Source organism: Grampus griseus (assembly GCF_964374135.1).
Source record: "Grampus griseus genome assembly, chromosome: 8".
Classification (NCBI taxonomy): domain Eukaryota; kingdom Metazoa; phylum Chordata; class Mammalia; order Artiodactyla; family Delphinidae; genus Grampus; species Grampus griseus.
This window is the reverse complement of record NC_139002.1, coordinates 33,225,156-33,250,594: the sequence shown is the minus strand read 5'-3', so window position 1 is coordinate 33,250,594 and position 25,439 is coordinate 33,225,156. Positions and strand designations below refer to the sequence as shown.

General features: G+C 38.7%; 1 protein-coding gene and 1 pseudogene across 2 annotated transcripts in view; one reads left to right on the top strand and one right to left on the bottom strand.

The window, feature by feature from the left end:
* ARHGAP42 (Rho GTPase activating protein 42) overlaps positions 1-25,439 on the top strand; it is a gene marked incomplete at its 5' end in the record, with an annotated part of 286,720 nt that overhangs the window by 77,726 nt on the left and 183,555 nt on the right. Inside the window, one exon of the mRNA XM_082661159.1 lies at positions 17,066-17,127. Coding sequence (XP_082517285.1) covers positions 17,066-17,127 — 62 coding nt within the window. The remainder of the gene's footprint in view (positions 1-17,065; positions 17,128-25,439) is intronic.
* LOC309825612 (importin subunit alpha-8-like) lies at positions 1,062-2,150 on the bottom strand (annotated as a pseudogene). Its single transcript has one exon. The product of its transcript is annotated as an importin subunit alpha-8-like (transcript).

The following is a 25,439-nucleotide window of genomic DNA, read 5'->3' as shown; positions in this document are numbered from 1 at the left end:
ATGGTAGCAATATCCTTCCTTTAGAGATAACATGCCTTAAAAAAGGCTTATTTCAGGGTGAGTGGATAGAGAGTGAAAAGAGAACTTTTATCTATGGTTAGTGACTTATAAGAGCTCAAAAAAATTCAACAAAATGATTAGACAATGAAATAAATGCTCTGGCCCAATATAACTTGGGATGCAGGAATATACAGTTGATTCTCATTATCCACAAATTCTGTATTTGCAAATTTGCTTCCTCTACAATTTATTGGTATCCCCCAAATCAATACTCCTAGCACTTTTGTGGTCATTCGTGGTCATCTGTAGAGAGGTGAAAAAGTTGAGCCGCCTGACTCATGGAGAATCTACTGTATAAAATATGGTGCATTTCATAGGTGCATGAGGCAGCCTTGACTCATTGAAGACGAATAAGATAGATTTTTGCTCTTCTATAAGAGCAATAAGCTAAAGTGTATTAAAGAAGAAAATTCAGTTGGGGCTTTTTGTTATTATGCAAAAAATTATGACAAAAATGTCATCAAGCATATGCCATGCTTCAGGCTTAAAATTATAAACTAACCATATGATTCCAATTTTACCAACACCATTCTATTCATATCTAAAATAAAAGAGATGTACTCCAACTGTGGTTCTGTGGGTCAATGCAAGTGCATTAAAACAAACAAATAAACAAACCAGGTATCCATAGGTTACATTATAAAGTCAAGCTACCCATGCCCCATTTTCTCCTGGGCACAAACCCAGAGAAATGGCCAAGTTCCATCTTGTAAGAAAATCTCATCTGGGGCAGCCTTCTTCCAAAGGCAGTCAGAGTAATCTTTTTAAAATGCAAAGATGATGTCATTTCTCTGATTAATGCCCTGAAATGGCTTCTCATTGTCTTCAGGTTGAAATTCCACATCCCTAACATGGCCTATTTGGTCTTGTCTACCTGCCCATAACCTTTACACATGGCATTTTTTGTTGTTGTTGTTAGATGGAGGTGAAAGTGTGGAAAATTTTATTATCATTCAGTTTTAAAAGCTTTATACCTGTGGTACACCAAGGGGAAGGGGTTCTTAAAGAAGTGACTCTTTGGGTCTGGTCCCTGGTTTAGGAGTTGTGGAGCTTTGGTATGTGTTTGTTAAGTGCTTTAAGAATTCACCATCTTGGTCCCGGTCTGGTAAGGTTGTGCCAGTTTCTTCTTCCTGGAGGATAAAAAGAGGACGTCGAGGATGATGATAACAATTTTGGTGTCTGGGATGGTGAGAAGATTTATTAGAGGCTCCAAGACTCCAGCCTGGACAAGCTGGATCAACTGGTCCACGGTGCCCCCAGTTGTGAAGTTAGCCACTGTCCAGACAGCCTCTCACTGGGCTTTAAATTCTCCGTTTTCTGGAACAGCCACCAAGGGAGGGAACGCACTGCAAGCGACCAGCTGCTGGATGTGCTGGCGGGGCCCCGCGGCCACATCACTTAGGGCCCAGGCTGTCTCCTTCTGGATGGAGGAGTGGGGGTGTGTGAGGAGCTGGAGCCACACAGCCAGGATGGCCGTGTCCAGGGCCAGCTGGGTCTGGTGGTCCGTCCCCGTGACACAATGTTCCCCACAGTGCGCAGAGAGGGGGTCAAGACATTGAGTTCTGAGCTGCTCATGAGTCGACCAGCCTGGGCAGGACCCCTGTGTCCACCACTTGGCTGATGTGTGCATCGCAGCCATCGGTGAGGTAGGACAGGGCCCAGCAGCTGTCCGAGAGAACCTCTGGGTGCCATAGCGGGTGGAAGAGGGCGGGCAACATCTGCTTCACCGTGTGATCAGAAGGGTACGGGTTCTTGTTCCGGCACAGGTTGGACAAGGTCCACGCAGTGTTGCACAGGAATGTGACTGGTATACTTGATGAAACCAGGGTCAGCAGATGTGGAATGGCATCACTCGAGATAACGTTGTCTCTGAATTCTGGTCCATCATCTGCTATATTACCAAGGACCCACACTGCCTGTTCACGCACAGTCATATGAGTGGAAGACAGAAGCTCAGCCAAGGGCTGGATGGCCCCTCCATCCACAATGGCGCGAGTCACCTCTGAAGTCCCCGAGGTAATGTTGGTCAGAGCCCAGGCTGCCTCGAGCTGCAAGTGGGGGTGAAGGGATGACTTCAGGAACAGAAACATGTTTTATTGCATATTGGTAAATATTAGGTATCAGAAAGGTAAGCCATGGCCCATGTGTGTGGTAGGTGCATAGATTCTACCTTTGTTGGTTAATTTCCTGCTTTGCTTAATAGAGTTGATCCACCCATGTTGAATATCATGTAAATTCTGCATCCACTTTGAAAACAGCTTTTGAAGATAGTATCGTGTCACAGTTGTCTTCTTGGTGTGGAGTAGTTTCTATCTTTCTATTGGGGAGCTGCATTTCTTTAGTTCTAGGATAATTCGTGTACCTTCTTTATGTACATATGGGGGTGGGAAGATGGGAAGTTGCACAAGCTGTTGTTCTTTTTGTCTGTTTTTTTTTTTTTTTTGAATTATCAGAAAGAGCTACTTCTGACAGAAATGTTGGCCTGGTTTCTTAGAATCGCAAGTTTAGTATCGTAGAGTAGAAAGAGACCTTGGAGAACATGGGAGCTAAATGTGTCATTTTGATTTAGATGCAGGTGAAATTATTTTCTAAAGTCACACAAGTATTAGAACCTTGATCACCTGGCTCCTGGGTCATAACTTTGAGTTTGCTTGTTCATTCATTCAATAAAGCACTTGAGATTTGTTAGACACCGTTTGGGTGCTGAAGACACATCATGTGCAAAACAGAAAAAAAAAATCCCCACCCTAATGGGTTTGCCATTAGTCAGAGGAGTTAGACGATAAAATACATAACTTCATTATATATTATTAGATCATAAGTGCTATAGAGATACAAAAAGAAGGGAGATTAGTTAAAATTTTTCTTTAGTATTTTTAATATACAGATATCTAATTTCAAGATAGTGGTATTACTGTAAACTACTTATAAAATGAACCTCATTTTACCCTCCATTCCCTATGTGATCAATCAAATTTATATGACTATGTAAACATTGACCTATTTCTGGATTTGAAACCATTTGGTGCAAAAGGTGTAAAGGTATCTTATTATTTTTTTTTTTTGGTGGTACACGGGCCTCTCACTGTTGTGGCCTCTCCTGTTGCGGAGCACAGGCTCCGGACGGGCAGGCTCAGTGTCCATGGCTCACGGGCCCAGCCGCTCCGCGGCATGTGGGATCTTCCCAGACCGGGGCATGAACCCACGTCCCCTGCATCGGCAGGCGGACTCTCAACCACTGCGCCACCAGGGAAACCCATAAAGGTATATTCTTAGCTGTAGTACAAGGATTGGGAGTCACAGAATATCGCAGAGGGCTTGCCACATAGTCTCAAGTTTAATTTACATGTCCTCAGGAGACACTTGAGGCTTGTGATTGAAGTTGCCCTTTAGGAGGTTTATTCTGGATTCAATATATGTGATGAATTATAGCATGGAAGTCTTTGCCAGTTCAGAGTTGAGTCAAGGATTGCCTTCATCAGCATTTTTTTTTTTTTACATCTTTATTGGAGTATAATTGCTTTACAATGGTGTGTTAGTTTCTGCTTTATAACAAAGTGAATCAGTTATACATATACATATGTTCCCATATCTCTTCCCTCTTGCGTCTCCCTCCCTCCCATCCTCCCTATCCCACCCTTCTAGGCGGTCACAAAGCACCCAGCTGATCTCCCTGTGCTATGCGGCTGCTTCCCACTAGCTATCTACCTGACGTTTGGTAGTGTATATACGCCCATGCCACTCCCTCACTTTGTCACAGCTTACCCTTCCCCCTCCCTATATCCTCAAGTCCATTCTCTAGTAGGTCTGTGTCTTTATTCCTGTCTTACCCCTAGGTTCTTCATGACATTTTTTTTTTCTTAGGTTCCATATATATGTGTTAGCATACGTATTTGTCTTTCTCTTTCTGACTTACTTCACTCGGTATGACAGACTCTAGGTCCATCAGCATTTTTTTAATGGACCTAGAGAGAACATTTCTAAATATGAATGAAATAATAAAAGTACAGTTTCAATTTTGACATTAAAAGGTTTGGACCATAAAGGCAATAGTCCTGGAGACTGTATCTGAAATAAGTGAGTTAGGAGGCAGGACGTGGGCACCCAGAGACTAATGAAAACTCACTGGCAAAAGGCAAGGACAGCATATGAGCAATGGAGACAGCCTTGGGGTGGGGGAGGAGGAAAGCAAGAAAATAGTTGAATAACAGGCCTACAAAAGAAAGAAAAGCTTGCCTTGGATAGTTATCAAGGAATATGTGGCTGGGAAAAAACAGCTTAATTCAGAGTAATTTCTTGGTCATTGAGAGAATTCAGGATAGTTGCTGAGTCATGATTCGGAGGGCTGTAGGGAGAAGAGCTTTCAGGTCCTGCTTGATTCTTAGGACTCAGACATAGTGTTCTGTTTCTTCCATTACCAAGAGGGCCACGAGTAACCACTTCTGCCATTGAAAGTACAGATGTGCTTCAGGCAAGGAGCATTCTTACAAATCTTATCTTAAACAATTACACACACACACACACACACACACAGTCACGCGTATCTACTGTTTTCTATTTAAATATATTTTTAACTCTTAACTCCTCACACAAAGAGCATGCATTCCTCCCCCCCACCCCCGCCACAAAGTCAGCAGTTGCCAAGCTGCCTGGCATCAGAATCAAGTATGGGGAACCTTAAAATTTTGATTCTTGGGCTTCACCCCCAGACCTGAACTAAGGTAGAATCCCCTGCGTTGAGACATTAGGAGCTTTTCATTTTATGGAGATTCGTGTTGTCTGATGCAGCCTGGGAAAAACTGTTACTCTAAACAATATACTTGTGCTTTATACCGAGGGAGGGAGGCACAACTGGGGAAGGTACTAAAACTGGGAAAAGGTCTGTTCCAGAGGAGTGCTTTGTGGGTCACCAGATCCCTGATGCCTAGCATTTTGCCAGTGGAGCCACTGAGGCTATAGAAGCCATGTGTTTGTGGGGAAACCTGGTCATTTGTTGCACCATTTTTCCTTGACAGCCTGAAAAAAGGCTTTGGTTTATGCAGAACAAATTGGTCTGTCTATCTATCTATCTATCTGTCTATCTGTCTATCTTAGAATGAGAGATAGTGTTTATGGGCCAGTGTAGATGCTGTGCGGATTACTCAGGGATGAAGGAAAAAATCAACTTTTCAAATTAAAATCCCATATAAGATGTCATTTAGTTCATGTTGACTTTGGATTCTCTGGAATTCTCTACTAATAATATCTTCTGAGTGCAAAGAACCTTATGGGTAATTTGGTACATGCAACATGAATAAGATCTTCTTGTACCCTTATTAATAGAAGGGGGTCCAAAAATAGCTTTATGATATCATCACTATATTACTCAGGAGAATGTGCTGAGTGCTTTAGGTAGAGTAGTAAGAACAGAAATGTGGTGAGAGAACCAAAGCTGGAGAAGGGACATCAGAAGATGTTTAAAAAGAGGATGTTATTTGAGCTGAGTCCCAATGTCTAGGTAAGATACAGCTTAAGAAATGTATTGGGTTGGCCAAAAAGTGCCTTTGGTTTTTAAGTAAAAATAAAAGACACATTTTTCATTTTCACCAAGAACTTTATTGAACAATGTATTCACACTTTTGTTCCACTACCTTCTGCCATTTTTCAGGCAACTTCATAATTCCATCTTCCCAAAACTTTTTACCTTTTTGAGCAAAGAACTGTTCCAGGTGCCTTTTACAGTTTTCCAGGGGATTGAAATTTTTTCCACTAAGAGAATTTTGTAAAGACCTAAATAAATGGAAATCCAAAGGCTCAATGTCTGGTGAATACAGTGGATGAATCAGAACTTCCCAGCCAAGCTGTAACAGTTTTTGCCTGGTCAGCAAAGAAACATACAGTCTTGCGTTATCCTGATGGAAGATTATGCGTTTTCTGTTGACTAATTCTGGCTGCTTATCGTCGAGTGCTGCTTTCAGTTGTTCTAATTGGGAGCAGTAATTGTTGGAATTAATCGTTTGGTTTTCCGGAAGAAGCTCATAATAGAGGACTCCCTTCCAACCCCACCATATACACAACATCACCTTCTTTGGATGAATACTGGCCTTTGGTGTGGTTTGTGGTGGTTCATTTTGCTTGCCCCACAATCTCTTCTGTTCCACATTATTGTACAGTATCCACTTTTCATCGCCCATCACAATTTGTTTTAAAAAAGGAACGTTTTCATTATGTTTCAGTAGAGAATCACATGCGTAAATACAGTTAAGAAGGTTTTTCTCGCTTAATTTACGTGGAACCCAAACATCAAAGCGATGAACATAACCAGGCTGGTGCAAATGATTTTCAGTGCTTGATTTGGGTATTTTGAATATGTTGGCTATCTCCTGCATGGTATAACGTTGATTGTTCTCAATTAATGTCTTGATTTGATTGCTATCAACTTCAACTGGTCTGCCTGACCATGGAGCATCATCCAGTGAGAAATCTCCAGCATGAAACTTCGCAAACCACTTTTGATACGTTCGATCAGTCACAGCACCTTCTCCATATGCTGCACAAATCTTTTTTGCATTTCAGTTGTGTTTTCACCTTTCTTGAAATAATAAAGCATAGTATGCCGAAAATGTTGCTTTTTTTCTTCCATCTTCAGTATTAAAATGGCTACACAAAAATTCGCCAGTTTTGATAAGTCTTTTTTAGAATGCACTCTGATATGACGGCTGTCACATACAATCTAACAAAATTGTTTCAAATGAAGTTAAAGACAACTAAGTGCTACTAGAGCCATCTTACGGAAAACCAAATGAAAGAATCTTTTGGCCAACCCAGTAGTTAAAGGAAAGACATGGAAATGGGATACTATAGGAATGTTAGTAGTTTCAGAGTACTAAGAGATCAGAAGTAGTAGCATCTCAAGCTAACACAGTTGGAAAGGTACTTTGGAGCCACATCATGGAGGCCCCAAATCATTTGCAATATGGACTTCTGACTTTATTTACTCATTCAGTTTTCGAGTTGGATAATGACACAATCAAAGGTGCCCTTTAGGAATTTTATTCTGACCATTACTACATAGGGTGAGCTGGAGTCATAGGAACTGGGAAACCAATAACTAGGCTGTTGTAATAGTACAGCAAAGATGAAGTGATACCCTTACATGGGTATGGAAGAAGGGTAGAGGAGAGAGATCAACAGCATTTGGCAATTGAATCTGTGGAAAGAAGGACTGAGGATAATCCATCACTCGAGTTACTAGGAGAATGGTGTTAGGGGCCCATTTATATGTTTATATGTGGCCAGGGTACCTGGGGGTGGAGCAGAATTATGAGTTAAGTTTTGGTACATGTTAAGTTTTGAGATTCAGACAAAATTCCTAGTAGAAATTCCCAGGATATATAATCAGATTTGTTAAATTTAGACTAGTGAGGTGGGGTTGTGGGACTGTGCCTAGAATAGAGGGAAAGTGTATATAAATTTCAGATGAGCTAATTTGAGTTCAGAGGTTAGCTCTGCCAGTCATTAGCTCTATGGCCTTGCATATTATTTAACCTCTACATATCAGTTTCATTATTTGAAAAGTAGGAGAATGGTGATAGAAGATTTGAGTGTTTTACTTGTGAGTGCCTCGTAGGGTGTTGTGAGGATTAAAGAGCTGTGCACCATGCTGGTGCGGGTACCAAAGCTCCTTCTTCCCCACTCCCAGGTCTTCCTGTCTTCCTCCTTCATGAGGATGGGAGTCCACTGGAGTAAGTTTGTAGACAAGGAGGAGAAATGGCTTGTGAGGAGAGAAGAGTGCTGGTGGCAATAAGAGCGGGAGAGAAAAAAATGGAGATGGATATGGAAAAGGGTGAGATTAGAAGCTTCTTGGGGAGTTGTTAGCTTTTGAGAGGAAGAGGGCCCCTCCTCTGAGACAGGCAAGTTGAAAAGAATGGAGACCATGTTGATCAGAAAAGCAGAAGGCCAGGCCATCTGGTGTGAGTGAGGGAAGTTTGGGGCTGGGTTCTTGAGAAAGGAGAAAATTCTTTTTAGATGGCCACTGTGGGAAATAAGATTAGGAGTAAACTAGAGTTGAATAAAAGCATTGCCAAGAAGCAGAAGCAGAGGGGTTAGATCGCTTGAACTCTTCGTGTCCTTGTGGGTGTGTGAATTACAGAAGAGGGAAGGTCATTAGAGGTTAAGAGGTTGTGGAAGAGAGAGGCTGCATATTGGACAAGGAAGCGGATGTTGAAGCTTCAGCAGGGTGGTGGCAGGAGCTTTGGGTACAGAGGAGGAGTATGAATGGGGTGCTTCAGCCTTTGTGGAATGTGAAGAAGTGTTGGGAGGTCAGTTCCTAATGGCAGTAAGGATGGGGGTGGGGGTGTACTTGGTGTAAATGCTTGTTTGTTAGCAGCAAATTACTGATTGTTCCCTTTAAAGCAGGATACTTGGCGCCTGATTATCCTCTGAGCACAGATAGTTCTGGCTCTGTTTGCCTTTAAAGATGATAAGCCTCTTCTTTTCTGTAATGGAGCTGGGTAGTAGGCTGGCACTACCTTTTATCCACCCCACTCCTTTCGCAATAATGGTTTGCTGGGAGAGAATAGACTTTGGAATCAAACATTCAAAACTGAATACCTGCTTCTCCACTTACTAGCTGTGAGATCATGGGGCAAGCTACCCCAGCTGATTGACCTTTTTCTCATCTGCAGAATGAAGGTAACACTTACTTCAGTACCTCATATCATTGGGTGGGCATTAAATGAAACAGTTTATGTAACATCTCTACCTCTTGGCAGAGGTGCTCTGAAGTGGGAGTGGTTTACATCTTGGGAAAATGTTTTCTGAATTGGGAGTTGTTTTGGCTTTGGGAAACAGGTCAAACACCACAAAACAAAACAAAAACTAAAAACAGGCAACATCAGAAAAGCACAGTTCTTCATTTTCTAATTAATATGTGTGCTTGGAAAAAAAATAAATATATGTGGCTTGTAGGCGATGTTATGCACAACAGTACTTATTGCATCAACATAAAATTTCATAGTAAAAAACAAAAAAAATTTAACTAGAATTCAGATGAAATTCATTTGAAGTAATGAGTAGTGGGATGAAGTCTTGGGAGAAACCAGCTGGAATCAAATTTTGGAATTGTGTAAAATTGAAAAGCCACCTTTCTGTATTTGCATGTATTCATTTGTCAAAACTTGGCCTTATGTGAATTGTTATATACTTTATATCTATATCTATATAAAATAACAAGCCCAGTCTATACATCTATATCTATATCTACCTATCTGTCTATATATAGAGATAATACTAGAATTCTCAAACTACCTGGTAGTTTGGCAGTTTCAAAGCAGATATTACTGAAAGGTCCTATCCCTGTTCAGAAAGAGTATATGAAGGAAAATCATTAGACATATAGTCTACAATTATTTCTGTGCATCCACTGTGACTTTTGTCTTGGAATCATAATTCTCCTCACTTTTAGTAGTTATCAATCTGTAACAGTAGTAAGGAGACATATTACTGGTTAGAACCCCTGCAAAGAATCTGGCTAATATGGTTAGAGGATGAACAGGAACAAGAGAAAGCAGAAAGAGATCACTTGATATTAAGCCAGTGGATTCCAAAGTGAGGATTCTCTTCCTGTGTCCTGTTCAGAGTCTACACTGGCATCCAAGTACTGGACAGACAGATTATAGCATAGCTGATGGCAGTATGGAACAAGTGATGAAGCAGAAACAAGGTAGTTCCTAAGTCTGCAGAGTACCTGGTCAACTGGATAAAAGTTTAATTTTACGACTGTTTTCATTTGCAGGTTGTGCATTTCTTATTGTTCTTTAATGCTTAATTAGAAAACTATGCTATAATATTAACCTTTTATTACCAAAATAATATCTAATATGCTCTTCCAACTTGATACATTTCATATTTACTGAAACCCAATTCACCTGAATACAATGCTACACAATGATGCATTGGTAGGATATAAAAAAATTTAAATGCCAGTTTTCAGGGGCTTGTTTTCAAGATTAATCTTGCTTTTTGATTTGTTTGGCAATGAAAAAAAAAAAAGACTGACCACCTGGAGGACATTGTGGAGAACCCAGTTTAGCTACCTCAAAGAGAACTAAATTTGCCTGTGTTTTCGTGAGACCTTGGATTCCACCAGGCTGGGCTGTGAAGCTCTAGAAGAAAGATCAGTTCCTCTGAGTACCAGGGTGTATTGCAGTGATCTGTCGGCATTCCACAGTGGGCCTGTGACTTTTTTTTTTTTTTTCTGTTGGTTTAGGAAGCAATTTATTGGCTTTGCAACTAGGCATCCATGGAGCTTGAAGCCACAAATAGAGTGGAAAAATCTTATCTGATGTTGTGGCTTTTGGAAACTAATAACTAGAGTTTGTGGTTGCAAATAATGCCAATATTGCAGACAGAGTGGACAGCCCATCAGCAGGGATATTAATTGTTACCAAAGACTTGCAATATCTGGTGGGAGAGTTGGTGTCAATTTTTATATCACTCTGTTTTGTAGACATAGTATTTATTATTCAGGCATGCCACAAGCTGACCTTGCTGCCTGCTCTGTTTATGGGTTAAATTGTTCCTGAACCCAAACTTTCCACTGGATACTTCAGCCAGTATGCTACCTTTGATCTTTTTAGTGTTCAGAGAATTAAAACTCCCTCAGTGGAAGTTCCAGGCCTGAACTGCTGATGTGATGTCCTGTTAGGTCACTGCATGCTTTTGTAGTGTAATGCTGGGTGTCCCTTGGCTATGTAGGTTGATTCTATTCTAATAATTCTCCATGTGGCCTAGAAGGATATGATGGATTCACCTGCTCTGGCTCAGATCCTCAGTTCAGTACTGATGTTTTATAGCCTTGCTCCTATTCTTCATGAAAAGTCAGTGCCAGAGAAAAAGCTTGACAGAGCCTACTCACACCCAAATAGAAAAGTCAAGCGACTGTTGGGGCATCATCTGGACTTATAAAATATGATTGCATTGGTGCAATCTGGCTTTTATAGACTTTTACAGGTTTTCATGTTTTCCTTGAGATTTAATCAAGTCTAAATCCTACTGCTAACCCAGTTCCCCTCTATTCATCAGCATTATCTGAACTTCGTAAGTGATTTGCTCACTCTAATAAAGTGAAAAAAATGTGTTGTGGACATAATTGTATATGTCACTGATTTGTGATCTGTACTTTTTTGTTTTTTTTGAGTATGTGTTTATGCTGTTTAGGTTTGAGGAAAGACTCCTAGGAGAAATATGTAGCACATCATTGTCTGACTATGATATAAATGTTGGTTAGATGCGAGAGAGACATGCTTTTTCAGTTCTTATAGTTGTGAAATCTGTAAACCCAAACTGTTCAATTGCTGAAACATTTAATAGTATGTAATGCTTAGTACTTAAGGTTGTGGAATTATATCAACAATGAACAGGGAATAATTTTCTCTGTTCTCGCTCATTCTTACTTCCAGACACTAAACAGATTTTCCACAGTTAGAAATAGTAGGATGAATTTAAGCCTGCTGAAAAAATTTGTTAGGAAATAGATATTTTATACAGTTCAGGAATGTTTCAGAATTTACAATATTGGTAAATACAGAAGCCATTATCGTACTTCTTCACCATCTAGGTATAATTCAACTGTTGTCTTTGTGAATGTTTATGCTCTTGGGACCCGTCATAAATGCATCTGAATAATAGATTTCTTTTGTTCCAAAAGTATTTTTCCAATATCACATTGTGGAGGTAAAAAGGAAACCTATAGCAGTGTTCTTGACCTCAATAATTTTTTTGGAAAGTTAAAATTTATATGTAAAGCTACATTTTGATTGCTCTCCAGTAATCTCATGGTCCAGATGGTCAGGAAGGGGAAAGATTATTACTGGCAAATACAGCCAGGAAAGTTTCATGCAGGTGGCAAGAATGTGGATAGCTAACATAATTTTCCAAAGTATCTGGCCTATCCTTTTCATAATATTTTATGAAGTCTAGAATAAGAGTTGGTATGTTTCTCCTTATAGAGCAAATAGATGGTGGGAATGTATTGTTAAATTCATCTACTGAAAGCCCACTGTGTATTAAGTATTGTTTTTGGAATATTACTCTCACTAAATCAAACTCCTTTCATACCACCTAGGTATCGTCAAGATCTATCATTGCAGGACCAGCTGTTATATTCAGTGTTAGTCTGGACCCCCCAAATCAGATACTGCAGTGGTTTTTATTTATGTGAATATTTATAAATAAAATATGGAGCATCACAAATAATTGATTATAAGAGAAAATATTCGGGTATCAGAGATTTGCATGTAATAAAAAATGTTTTCAGATTTTGCTTAAGCAAAGTCTTATAAAAGTGGCTCAAGCAGTCATAAAATCCATAGCCATTTTGTATAAGGCCTTGTGATGAGTTCCGAGAGAGTCATTTTATATGTTTTGTGCCCAAGGTCTGGTGGAGAATAGACTCCCTCTAGTTTTCATGGCCTCTTAAGGCATTTGTGGGTCTCATGCACCAGAGATTCTAATACTGGCTTCTAATCTCTAGAGTACTGCTGAGGAACACTAACTAGGCAGCTTGGATCTGCCTGATTTGTGTCGGAGGTACCTGTTAGACTTTGAGGGTGGGGCAGGCAGGGAAGTGACTGGCTATCCATCTGCCCTTTCTCTTAAAACCCAATTTATGTGATAATACCTTGAATTATTTTATACTTGCGTTATAGGATTGTTAATTTCTGTTTTCTTTCCTTGTTATGTTGTGCTCAGTAAACTATTAATGTGATACTTTGACATCGTTATAAAGAAAAATATTTAGGGAAAAACATTAGATCTGGGTTTAAAAAGTTAGTAGGCCACTGTCCCTAATTCATGAAATAAATTATTTAGTGTTCCTGACTGTTTCTTATAGAACAAATGATGAATCTGAAAGCTTCATTTGGACCAAGAAACATAGTATGCTTTTATAGAACTAGGACTATAATATTTAGAGAGAACAGTCTTAGTTTTTTTAAAGTCATTTCCCTGAAAAATGAACCAAAGAAAAAGAGGGAACAAAAGTTACTGTCAAATTGGGGCAGACCCAGAAAACTGCTGGAAGGAGAGTCGTTTTCGTTGTGAGGAACCAGACAAGCAGTTGCTTTTGCAAATGTTAAAATTTCTCCCCAGACTTCCTCATTATAATCTACTATTGTCATACTGAGTCTATAAATAGTATTTATAAGGGAAACAGACCAGAAAACCATTCAAGTAAAGCAGAAAATGGCCCTTAAGTTTTGGACAAAGAGGTACAGCAGCAAAATGAGAACTTTGAGTTTCCTTCCTTGTAACCAAAATCTGATTTAAGGCAACACCACAATTTTGGAGTAGCAGTTACCTTGGGGAAATCTTTGGATTTCTGAAGTCATCATCGTAAAATACTCCCTGGGACCACTAGGGTGCTGCTACGTAGGCCAGTGAACATTTTCTGGGTTGATCAACTGGAAGGTTCTAGTATACCCATGTCAGTCTAAAATCAAGTTATAATCTCATTTATTTCAAAAAATACCTGCTGACAGGCTTCTCTGTGCTAGATATTTATTTACCCTTTGAGAAAATTAATAATATGTGGTCTGTGCCCTCCTAGGGTGTAGGCTAATAGGAAAATAAAGTGTTTTTCATTATTTGTTTAAAAAGTTATAGATTATTTTTTAGGTTTTACAAAAACTAGCAATCTCCTTTTCTACCAGTCCCTGCCACTTAATTCCTCAGAAAGACTGTTACAGGAGAATGGGGTATCAGAGGGTGGTCATGTCCCAGGTCTTGGGCGAGTCCCTGGGACGCACCGCCAAGTGAGGGTCCTTGGCTTTGCGCAGGAAAGCATTCAAGAGTGAGCCATAGTAAAGTGAAAGCAAGTTTATTTAGAGAGATAGACATTCCATAGGCAGAATGTGGTCTGTCTAAGAAAGCAGAGCAGCCCCGAAATACGGGGTGGCTAGTTTTTATGGGCTGGGTAATTTCATAGGCTAAGGAGGGGGAGGATTATTCTAACTATTTTGGGGAGGGGGCGGAGATTTCCAGGAATTGTGCCACCGCCCATTTTTTGGTCTTTTATGGTTACGGCACCTGTGGGTGTGTCATTTAGCATATGCTAAGTATTACAGTGAGTGTATAATGAGGCTCAAGGTCTACTGGAAGTCCAGTCTTCTGCCATCTTGGGCCTAATGGGTTCTAACCAGTTTTTGTCCTATCCTGTTCTTCCTAATGGCTGTGTCATCCTTTTAAAGGTGGTGCCCTGCTCCCTTCTTTCCTGTCTCAAGACCACTTTGAACTTTTAGCCATTCCTCAGTTTCTTTCAACACCATGATTACCTTGCTACTTCTTGAGTTTTTCTTGTTGTTTTGTTTTTTGGTTTTTTAGTTTTATGTACCATCCTTTCACTTCATAGTGTTGTCACACTATGTCTTGAGTTCATACTATCTAACATGCTCCTTTCCCTTTCTCTCAATAGAGTTAAAACTTCATTTTGGCAAAATGAATTTAATTTTTAATGTTTATATCAGTGATTTTGTACATATTACTCACAACTCAGTTATTTCAATTATTTTGATTGTCTTATTTGTATAACTTTGTTTTCCCAGGAGTTAATTCACTTGTCCCTTGGTATTTGCAGCTTTCAGAATCCACAAATGCTCAAGTCCTTAATATAAAATCCTGTAGTATTTGCATATAACCTATATAACTTATGCATATCCTCCCGTATTACTTTCAGTCATCTCTAGATTACTTACAATACCTAATACAATATAAATACCACGTAAATATTTGTGGCACGCAGCAAATTCAAGTTTTGCTTTTTGGAACTTCTGGAATTTTTTTTTCTCCCTGAATATTTTTGCTCACTAGCTATAATTGCCTTTGAGTTTTCTTTAAAAAAAAAAAAAAGGAGTGTAAATTTCCTCTCATTACATTTAGACACATCAGGATATTGATCAGTTCTATTTTTCTTTCTCTGTAGACATTTCCTGGAGCTTCTAACCTATTGCTCCAGTGTAGACAAGAGCCTCTCTGGACCTTTGGCAAAACTGTTGTCCTAGAATAGCTCTGTGTTGTCCTGAGAATTCCATTTCCTTCTTTGCTTTGCTAGAATTCATGTTTTCTTTTCATGTTTTGTTCCCAAGTTTTGTGAGAGTGTGTTAACCAATAGCTTCTGATAAAAGGAAGCATATGAGAGTAAGGTTTTTTGTTTTTGTTTTGATATTTATTAAAAAGGTTAGGTGGTGTGAAGTTAAAAATCTGGGGTTAAAGTGCTTCTTATACAGACTTTCAACTAGTGTACTCTTTCTATTTACATCTCCTCTTATTTTCTCACCTCAGGAGTACCTGTTGCCTCTCCTTCTGTAGCCCAGAATGACATACTTTTTGTCTTCTTTCTCTGCAGGCATGTTAACATTACCTTCCATCATTCAAAGTTTTGTTGACTTTTTCCAGTCTCAACAACAGATCTTCAATGGCAGTAGATAGCTGCCAGAATGATGACTGGATATTTCTTTACTGAAAGTACAAACATATAATATGCTATTGCACACTCCAGTTAAAATCTTCTATCTATTTGTAAAATGCTTTTCTCTTCAACTTATTGTTGTCAAAACTGGGTTGTAATGTAGCAATGATAGTTATTTCTGCAGAAATTAAAATCACATTTTAAACACTTTAGAAAAGTTCCACTTACTTTAAGGCCATTACTGTGTTTATGAGATTAATGTGAGTCTCCCAGGTAATCCTTTGATTTCTGTTTTGGTAACTGAATAAAATACAGTGTGGAGTAATCATAGGAATAGAATTTCAAACCAGCTTAGTTAGTGTAAGCCTAGTGGTTTTGAAAAGAGAGAAGAAAAATCCAAGATTGTAATTTTAAATTCTTAAATGGAAAATATTCTTTCTCTTTCTTAATGAGTTTTGTTGGTAAGACTCTTGATGTTTTGTTCTCACTCACCTCCCTTTATTGTAGACTTTATGCCAGACTTACTAGACTTCTGGTCTCACAGGATGTTTTCAATATTAGTATGGATGAAGGAAGAGGTGGGAGCCTAAAGAATAAGGACATAGAAGGGAAGGTTCAAGGCTTAAATCAAAATAAAATTTGCATTTACCTTATTTCTTTTGTTAGTTTTGTAATCTAAACATTCCAACTTTAGTTAATAATTCACATTAAGTATAAGTTACAGAAATTGATGTCGACGAATTAATCTTTCACAGTTTACTGTGTGGCACTGTGCATTTTTGAAGAATATGCTATTGTAACTCCCTGTTTACTTATTTTTTTCGTTTGTCCTCCCAAAGTTCCTGAACACTTCCCAAGCCTCAACAATATAGCTTCAGATAGTTTTCTAAGGCAGTGCTTCTCAACTTTAATGTGCAAAGGGATCAACTGGGGATCCTGTTAAAATGCAGATTCTGGGCCGGGGCCTGAGCATCTGAGCAAGCTCCCAAAATCCTGATGCTGGTGGTCCTCTGACCATTCTGACTAGCAAAGGTCTAAAGTACCTTGGATATGAGAGTGATACAGTAATACAGAATACAGAATCTGTTTTTAAGTGTATATGTGTTGAGCTTCAAGAAAGAAGTCAGTGGGAGACTTTGCATTACTGGCTGCTACTGAGTACATCTTAGTACTGGATTTATTGCTCCTTATAGATTTAATGAATTTATTATTTGTAGGATTCTGTTTAGAAGTGATTCCAGTACTATACTTTTGTTTATTACTGTGTAAATTTTATTTATTAAATATATAAACTATATTCCCTTAGTGCCTTTGAAGAAAAAATATTATACTTGATATGTGCTAAACTTCAATTTGTAGCACACAAACATCTCTTATATATAACTGTTAGTCATTGAAATCCTATTGTATATACTGTTTCCTGCTTATAAAAACATAACACCACAGAATATATACAAATTCATAAGTATCTTTATTGTAATGTTTATTCTTGTGCAATTGGATATCAGCAATGTAAAGAGGTTAATGCTTTTTTTTTTTTTAAACTTATCTTCTAAATAGCTCAGTCACTAAAAGAATTTGCAAGACTACTCATCGCAGTAGAAGAAGAAAGGAGAAGACTGGTAAGTCTCTTCTCCATTTCTTAAGAATAATGCTTTGTTTGGACATGTTAAAAGAAAAAATAGACCTTCTGAATTAGATTTAGTCATACCAGATTTTATAACTTGACACATGTACTGAATGTTACAGAAAAGATTTGTGAGTATGATGATCAAATATTGCTAATAAGATATGCCATTTCTTTTTGTTTCATTTGGTCAGCAGATATAAATTACATTCATTTTACTTTCCATTTAGTTGTTCTGAGCATTAAAAGTATTGAACAAACTGCCATGAAGAAACCCATTCTAACTGAGCAGTCTTATAAATAACCTTAGTGTTATAATGAAGACACATTACAAGTATTAAAGACAGTTTTTGGAAGGAGCAACTAACTTTGCCAGGGTATTAGCAGGGGACTTTCTTGAAAAGGTGACATTTGAATTGGGTCTTGAAGGCTCGGAGGATTTTGCTGGGCTGGGAAGAATGGGAAAGCATTCTACGTTGACACATTAACTTATGTGGCAGTATCAGAGCGTGGTTATTAGTAATACATTTATCCACTCACAGATATAATTTTGTACCCATTGTGTTCAAAGTTCTGTGTAGGCCCCTGTCTGTGACCCAGGCTGCCCATTCGCATATGGAAAAAATAGTAGTATATATCCCACAAGATTGTTGTAAAGCATTTGTAGCAGCACCTGGCACATTATAATAAACGCTGATGGTGGTAAATATGTTGGTTGTCAGTTACAGTGAGGGTTACAGACATTTAAAACGTCATCTTTGATATCACTGGCTTCACCATCCTGTTGGGGAGTTATATATACACATAAATAAAGTGCTCGGCTTGTGGACTGAATGGGCTAGGAACTCAGCAGTTTGGTGTCATTTTGCTCAATAGGTGAGGAAGACAAATTTGAGGAGGGTGCCCTTAAGGAGGCCCTGACTCCTGGGGAACATTGCCTGAGCTGAGGGAGAATCACACAACTAAGACATGGCAGTTATATAAGTGAGCTTGAGTGGAGGCCACAGGTGGGAGAAAGTACTGTGTATATTTGTAGAATAAGGCAGAGGGTTCTTAGAAGTTATCAGTAGAAGATTGGTTGGTAGTTTTGGGCGTATGTGGCGTTTAAGAGCCAGGCTAAGAAGTTTTGGTCTTTGTTATAAGCTGTGGGAAAATTGCTAGAAGTTTTTGATAGAAGAATGAGAGGATCAATGTGGGATTTAGGAGAGATTAATTTGGTGGCCATGTGGGAGACATATTAGGTAAGGAAGAAATGTTGTGGAGAGGGGTGACCATGTTTTCTTAGGAAACATCAGCCTACCATAGGTCTGGTCCCAGTATCAGAGAGATAGCCATGCAATGTGATCTGTTCTAGTTAGAGATGAACCACTGTGGGAGACTGACCCTCTCTGGGGTGGTCAGAAAAAGCTTTTCTGTGGGGGTGACTTGACACTTTTAAGTGCTTTATACCTAAGCCTTCATAAACTTCTATACAATAGAAGTTCAGGTTCCATGGGGAGATGTGGGTGGTATGTGCACTTATGGCCCAGAAGACGAGCTGATGATGGAAGTGGGAAAGAGTGGTTAGAGAGAAGTGAAAATAAAGAGTTGGAAATGGCATGGGAACCAGGAGAATACAGTTGACCCTTGGACAACATGGGATGGAACTGCATGGGTCTAGGTATACGCAGATTTTTTTCGGTAGTAAATACTACAGTGTTACACAATTTACTGTTGGCTGAATCCGTGGATATGGAGGGCTGACTATCAGTTACATGTGGATTTTCCACTGTGCCCCTAACTCCCGTGTTAGTTAGGGTTCTGGGTTGAGTGATTCAAGTCCTATGCAAATAGTTCAGGAGAGCAATGAGTCAACTAGCATGGGCTATAATTATAGAAAATGTATAAGAGTATGGGAAAGTGTGTTGTAGCTTGCAGGAGGAAAAGAGCCAAGAGAATGTTCTTCTAGCACTGAGGAGAGGCCTGGAGGCACCAAGGGAAAAGCTCTTCTTCTGTGCTGGGACAAAAGAGAGGATTGGTTAAAACATAGAGCTTTGGACAGTAAATTGGTTGGTTGGACAGATGGACAAAAGTGTTAGGAAGGAGTGGTCATCTGCTGTGAGAGGAGATTGTAGAAACAGTTTAGAACAGCCAGGAGCAGGTTCTACAAGAGAAAAGGGACTCCTGGTCACGGATAAAGAGCCGTTGAAGTTAAACATCATGAATATGTCCAGGAAAGATTGATAACCATGTTTTCATGGATTTTTCTAACAATACCCAGAGCCCTGGATTGTGAGTGGTAAGAACAGTTGGGAGGTCAGATTCAGGTAGGTGGTTGGCACAGAAGACGTGGTGTTGGATTACAGGGACATGGATTTGTATGATATGAATGAAAATGGGTCCTGATTGAGTACAGTGATGACTGAGGCAGGAGGATACTGATAGCCTTAGGAAGCAGAGAGGGCAAGCATGACTGCTTACCTATAATGAAGGTTAACTAGGAACACAGAAGATTCTAAGAGAGGACAAGGACATTGTGATCAGGAGTGGCAGTTGAAACATAGTGAACTTGACAATGGAGCTCGTTTAGATAGTGATAAAGTTAAGGTGTGGCTGAGCAGGGAGAAAGACCCTAGAAATTGGGAAAGCTGAGCTCTGAAGTTTGGATGTTTTATGAGCAGGATGTTGAGATCATCCAATATGGTAACAGGATAAAGCCCCCAAACCAAGAAGTGGCTGAGGAATGTGGTAGAGTGTTTCATAAGCAATGGAAATGGAGATTGGCCCACCAGCTCATAGTGTCTCAAGGATCTTCATTTCTGCCCTTAGCCATATTTCTCGTGTTGGAGCAGGGAGGGAATTCTACATTCATGAGTGAAGTCATACTGTGGGTTTTGATTGCCTTACATGTTGTTTCAGAGAAGGTCTGAGATTAAAAAATGCAAAATAATGAAGAAAAATCTCTATAGATGAAAGACTAATGGATTGCATTTCCACAAAGATTATATAAAAGTAATCATTTAAACACACAAATCTAAATACTGGAGTGTTTAATCAACACTTCCAGTCATTTGGTGTTACTATAACTGAAGGTACAGCTGGTAATGGATTTTGTGCAAAGAATTTGTATTTTAAAAAGTAGTGCTTCATTTAGGAAGTAGAATATTTTAAGTGTACTAGGAAAGTGTAAAAGAGTTCTATAACTGATTATAAAGTCAATTAATCATGCTGTTTTTAGCGATAAATCATGACATTGTATATTAATTGAATTTAACCAAAACCTAAGCATGTCAGAACAGTGACTAAACAAAAATAAAATCTCAGGAAGATGAAAAAGGACACAACGGTTTAAACAAATTCTCTTGCTTCCAATGATTTACCGTACTGAGTACATCATCTGGGTAACCTAAAGTCTATTTGCAGAGAGAGAGCCTAAAGAAACATTGATTTTCAGAAATGGAACTTCCTCTTTACTAACTTTAAGTATTGAGTTTTTGAAAACAAACTCTGCTAAAGCCAACTGAAAATGCATAGTTTTAATGCAACAAAAAAGTGACCCAGAGTAAGTTTGAAAATTTATTTTTTTATCTATTTCTATCTATTCTATTCTATCTATTCTATCTATATCTATTTTATTCTATCCTATTCTATCTATTCTATCTATATCTATTTTTTTTATCTATTTCAGACACTTATGAGGGTATAGTTTATCCTGTCATACTTCTCACTCAAAAACCCATCTTCCATGATTTGACATTTTCCAAGATGTCAATTGACACTTGCCATCAAGGGGCTAATAGAGAACAGCCTTTTAACAAGACAAATAGAAGAAATAATTTAATAGCCCTTTATAATGGCCTTAGTAAAATGCTTATTACTTGCAGTTGGGATATGGTATTCATTAGTGATAGAGGCCTTTTTTAAAAAGTGCATCTTTATTGGAAATGTAAGGGTTTTTCCCCATGGAATGCAGCATGTCCATGCTGTTGATTAGAAATGTCATAAATTGGGTGTCTAGGTGGAAAGGTTCTGAGACGGTGCCCAATGTAGACAGGGGCTTCTAAGCCATATAAACTTGGTGGTAAGGTCTCTTCAGTTTCCGTTTCTCCACAGGAACTGCTCTATTTTACTTCAGATCATAGCTGACTGGGCTGTGCAAATGCTACCATTTAGCCCATGCTGTTCAAAATTAATTTGAACAAATATTAACATATCAAGAGAACCCTCTGGAGGAGCATGAAATGGTCAGTTGAGGCCTTCTGGAAGAGATCTTGGTAGCTTCTCCTTTGTTATTTCTATTGAAATACTGAATTTGCCTCCCTTTTGCCTCCAGGCCTTTGGACCTGACATCCCCCTCTCCCTGAAGCCCTGGAACTGTACTTCACCCCTCATTCCTCCCTTCTTATTATTCTGCCTCTAGTTCCCTATTCTCCATCTCCCTGGGCTTTCTTTCTCTCAGTGTGTCTCTACAAGCTTCTTTTGGATTTAGACCTTTGCATTTGTCATTTCTTCTGCCTTGAACATCCTGATCTATATCCTCTCATGATTGGTTCCGTTTTGTCCTTCAGACTTCACCTTCTATATCTCCTGGGGGCTTGCACTTTCCATACAGTTTAAATGAGTCCCCTTTGGTATTTCTTTGACAGAAATACCTGCTTTCATGCAGCTTGCATTCTACTGGGGAGAAACAGACATTTAAACAAATTATGTCTGAGGGAGGTAAGTACTAAAAAGAAAAATAATGTACCTGGTAGAATATGTTGCTCTTTATTGGGATGAAGAAGGAGATGAAGGAGAAATAGTTAAAATTTGAATCTATTTAGGTGTTTACTGGATATCCAAGGAGCCTTGTTGAGGGAGCATCTGGGTATATGTATGAGTCTGGAGTTCAGGGGAGCAGATGGAACTAGAGATATAAATTTAGACATTGTCAACATGTTGAGAGTATTTAAAGCTGTGGGAATGTATGAGATCACCCACCCAGTCTGTGAGTGTGCAGACAGAAAAGGTGGGAGGGTCAAGCCCTGAGGTGCGGAGTCCAGAGTTTGGTCAGATGAGGTAGAATCAACAAAGGAGATTTGGATCAGTAAAAGAACCAGGGGAGAACTGTTTGGACAGCTTGCTGGAAGTCCCATTTATTCACTTGGCTATCGCAGAGATGTAGGGCAATAATAAATAGAAACTTACAGGGCAATAATAAATAGAAACTTACAGGATGTGGACCAGAGGCTGTAGCCTTCTTCAGGATAGAGGCTCCAAATTATCTGTTTACCCTATGCTGCTCGTCCACCCCAGCCCCTGGGCCCTCACTTTCTGGGTACTCAGAGTTCCTGACCTTGACAAAAAAAAGTTTTGGTGTGCATGTGTGTTGTTTGTTTTGGTTGTGGGTATGTGTGCATAGAAATGTAGATATTTAAAAATCTTTGTCTCTAATTAAGGAAGCCAGAACTTCAGAATATTTTAGCTTGTGTTTATCGTGAAGAATTTATGTAGATGAACTTGTGTCTTATAGTTTTCATTTTGATTAATACTAGAAACCTCTTATTTTTACTGTTATTACCCATAATATTTAACATTCACATTTGACCTGTGTAAAGTTACAAATTTCACTTCAGGTTTCCCAGGACTTATATTCTTTCTATTCAGTGCCCATGTTTGTCTTTTTTATCCTGGGCAACGAAAGTACTTTCCTGAAATACGCTAGGTGTCTGGGCATTACTTTGGAATAACAACAACAACAGAAAGATGAGGTACTAGGAGGCGAAATGTGTAACCTTAATAATTACTTCCTTTGTAAGAGTTTTGAAACCTCTGCTTTCCTTTGTTATACTTTTTTGTTGTTGTTATTATACTTTTTTTAAAAGCATAATCAGTACTATATAAGGGTTAATGAGGGATAAAATCAAAATAGTTTTAGATCTGTATTAAAAAAAGAAAAAATGTGTCAAATGTAAATTACTTGATTATTGATATAAGATTTCAGTCTCTTATATGAGTCTTAAGAGATTTAAAAAACATATCTGTGATGTCTGTTACATTAGACACTAGTCATCTGTGGCTATTTAGCACCTGAGATGTGTTAGTTATTATGTGGTTTGCATTATATTTCTATTGTGAAGCACTGCTATACAAAATAATACGTGACTCTGAGCATTTTCAAGGTACCAGGCATTGCTACAATTGCTTATATTTTTACCTAATTTAATCTGCACAGCAACCCTCTCAGGTGTATGCTATTAATAGATCCATTTTATTTTATTTTATTTTCTACTGCTTTACAATGGTGTGTTAGTTTCTGCTTTATAACAAAGTGAATCAGTTATACATACACATATGTTCCCATATCTCTTCCCTCTTGCATCTCCCTCCCTCCCACCCTCCCTATCCCACCCCACCAGGCGGTCACAAAGCACCGAGCTGATCTCCCTGTGCTATGCGTCTGCTTCCCATTAGCTATCTACCTTACATTTGGTAATGTATATATGTCGATGCCTCTCTCTCGCTTTGTCACAGCTCACCCTTCCCCCTCCCTATATCCGCAAGTCCATTCTCCAGTAGGTCTGTGTCTTTATTCGTGTCTTACCCCTAGGTTCTTCATGACATTTTTTTTTCTTAAATTCTATATATATGTGTTAGCATACGGTATTTGTCTTTCTCTTTCTGACTTACTTCACTCTGTATGACAGACTCTAGGTCTATCCACCTCATTACAAATAGCTCAATTTCGTTTCTTTTTATGGCTGAGTAATATTCCATTGTATATATGTGCCACATCTTCTTTATCCATTCATCCGATGATGGACACTTAGGTTGTTTCCATCTCTGGACTATTGTAAATAGAGCTGCAATGAACATTTTGGTACATGACTCTTTTTGAATTATGGTTTTCTCAGGGTATATGCCCAGTAGTGGGATTGCTGGGTCATATGGTAGTTCTATTTGTAGTTTTTTAAAGAACCTCCATACTGTTCTCCACAGTGGCTGTATCAATTTACATTCCCACCAACAGTAAAAGAGGGTTCCCTTTTCTCCACACCCTCTCCAGCATTTATTGTTTCTAGATTTTTTGATGATGGCCATTCTGACTGGTGTGAGATGATATCTTATTGTAGTTTTGATTTGCATTTCTCTAATGATTAATGATGTTGAGCATTCTTTCATGTATTTGTTGGCAGTCTGTATACCTTCTTTGGAGAAATGTCTATTTACGTCTTCTGCCCATTTTTGGATTGGGTTATTTGTTTTTTTGTTATTGAGCTGCATGAGCTGCTTATAAATTTTTGAGATTAATCCTTTGTCAGTTGCTTCATTGGCAAATATTTTCTCCCATTCTGAGGGTTGTCTTTTGGTCTTGTTTATGTTTTCCTTTGCTGTGCAAAAGCTTTGAAGTTTCATTAGGTCCCATTTGTTTATTTTTGTTTTTATTTCCATGTCTCTAGGAGGTGGGTCAAAAAGGATCTTGCTGTGATTTATGTCATAGAGTGTTCTGCCTATGTTTTCCTCTAAGACTTTGATAGTTTCTGGCCTTACATTTAGGTCTTTAATCCATTTTGAGCTTATTTTTGTGTATGGTGTTAGGGAGTGATCTAATCTCATACTTTTACATGTACCTGTCCAGTTTTCCCAGCACCACTTATTGAAGAGGCTGTCCTTTCTCCACTGTACATTCCTGCCTCCTTTATCAAAGATAAGGTGACCATATGTGCGTGGGTTTATCTCTGGACTTTCTAGAGGAGCAAACTCAAAGGCACATAGTAATAAGTGGTATCTGAGGGTTTAATCCCAGGCTGTTGGGCTCCAGAGCCTCCACATAATTCATACTGTTACAAACTAAGACTTTTAAAACAAAAAATTACATAACAATAGCAAACATATTATTAATATAGTATGTGAAATGCTCTATGAAGTGCTGTAGGTGTATTATTTCAGTATCTTAGAAAAATTAGGGAAGATCACAGGCATTACAAGTTTTGAAATTAGATTTTAAAATTTCTTCATGTTTAAACAGGCATACATTTCAGCAAAAACTTAATTCATTAATCCATTGACAGTTCTCTCATCAAATTTTGGCATGTGAGAGCCTAAGGTCTCTCCCCACTCCTTTGAACCAAGAATTCATGAAATTGGAGAATATTCTAAATGTTGAGAAAATTACATGTCCTTATTTCTCTCAATGAAAGATTTTCCCTTGTTTAATGGAAAATTTGCCATAGATTTTTGCATTGCACATATGCTGTCAGATGATATTGATTAATCTCTGAGTTTCTGGCATTGATACTGTTATATGCTTAAGTCCAATTATCTGTGAAGTAATCCAGTTTCTTTTAT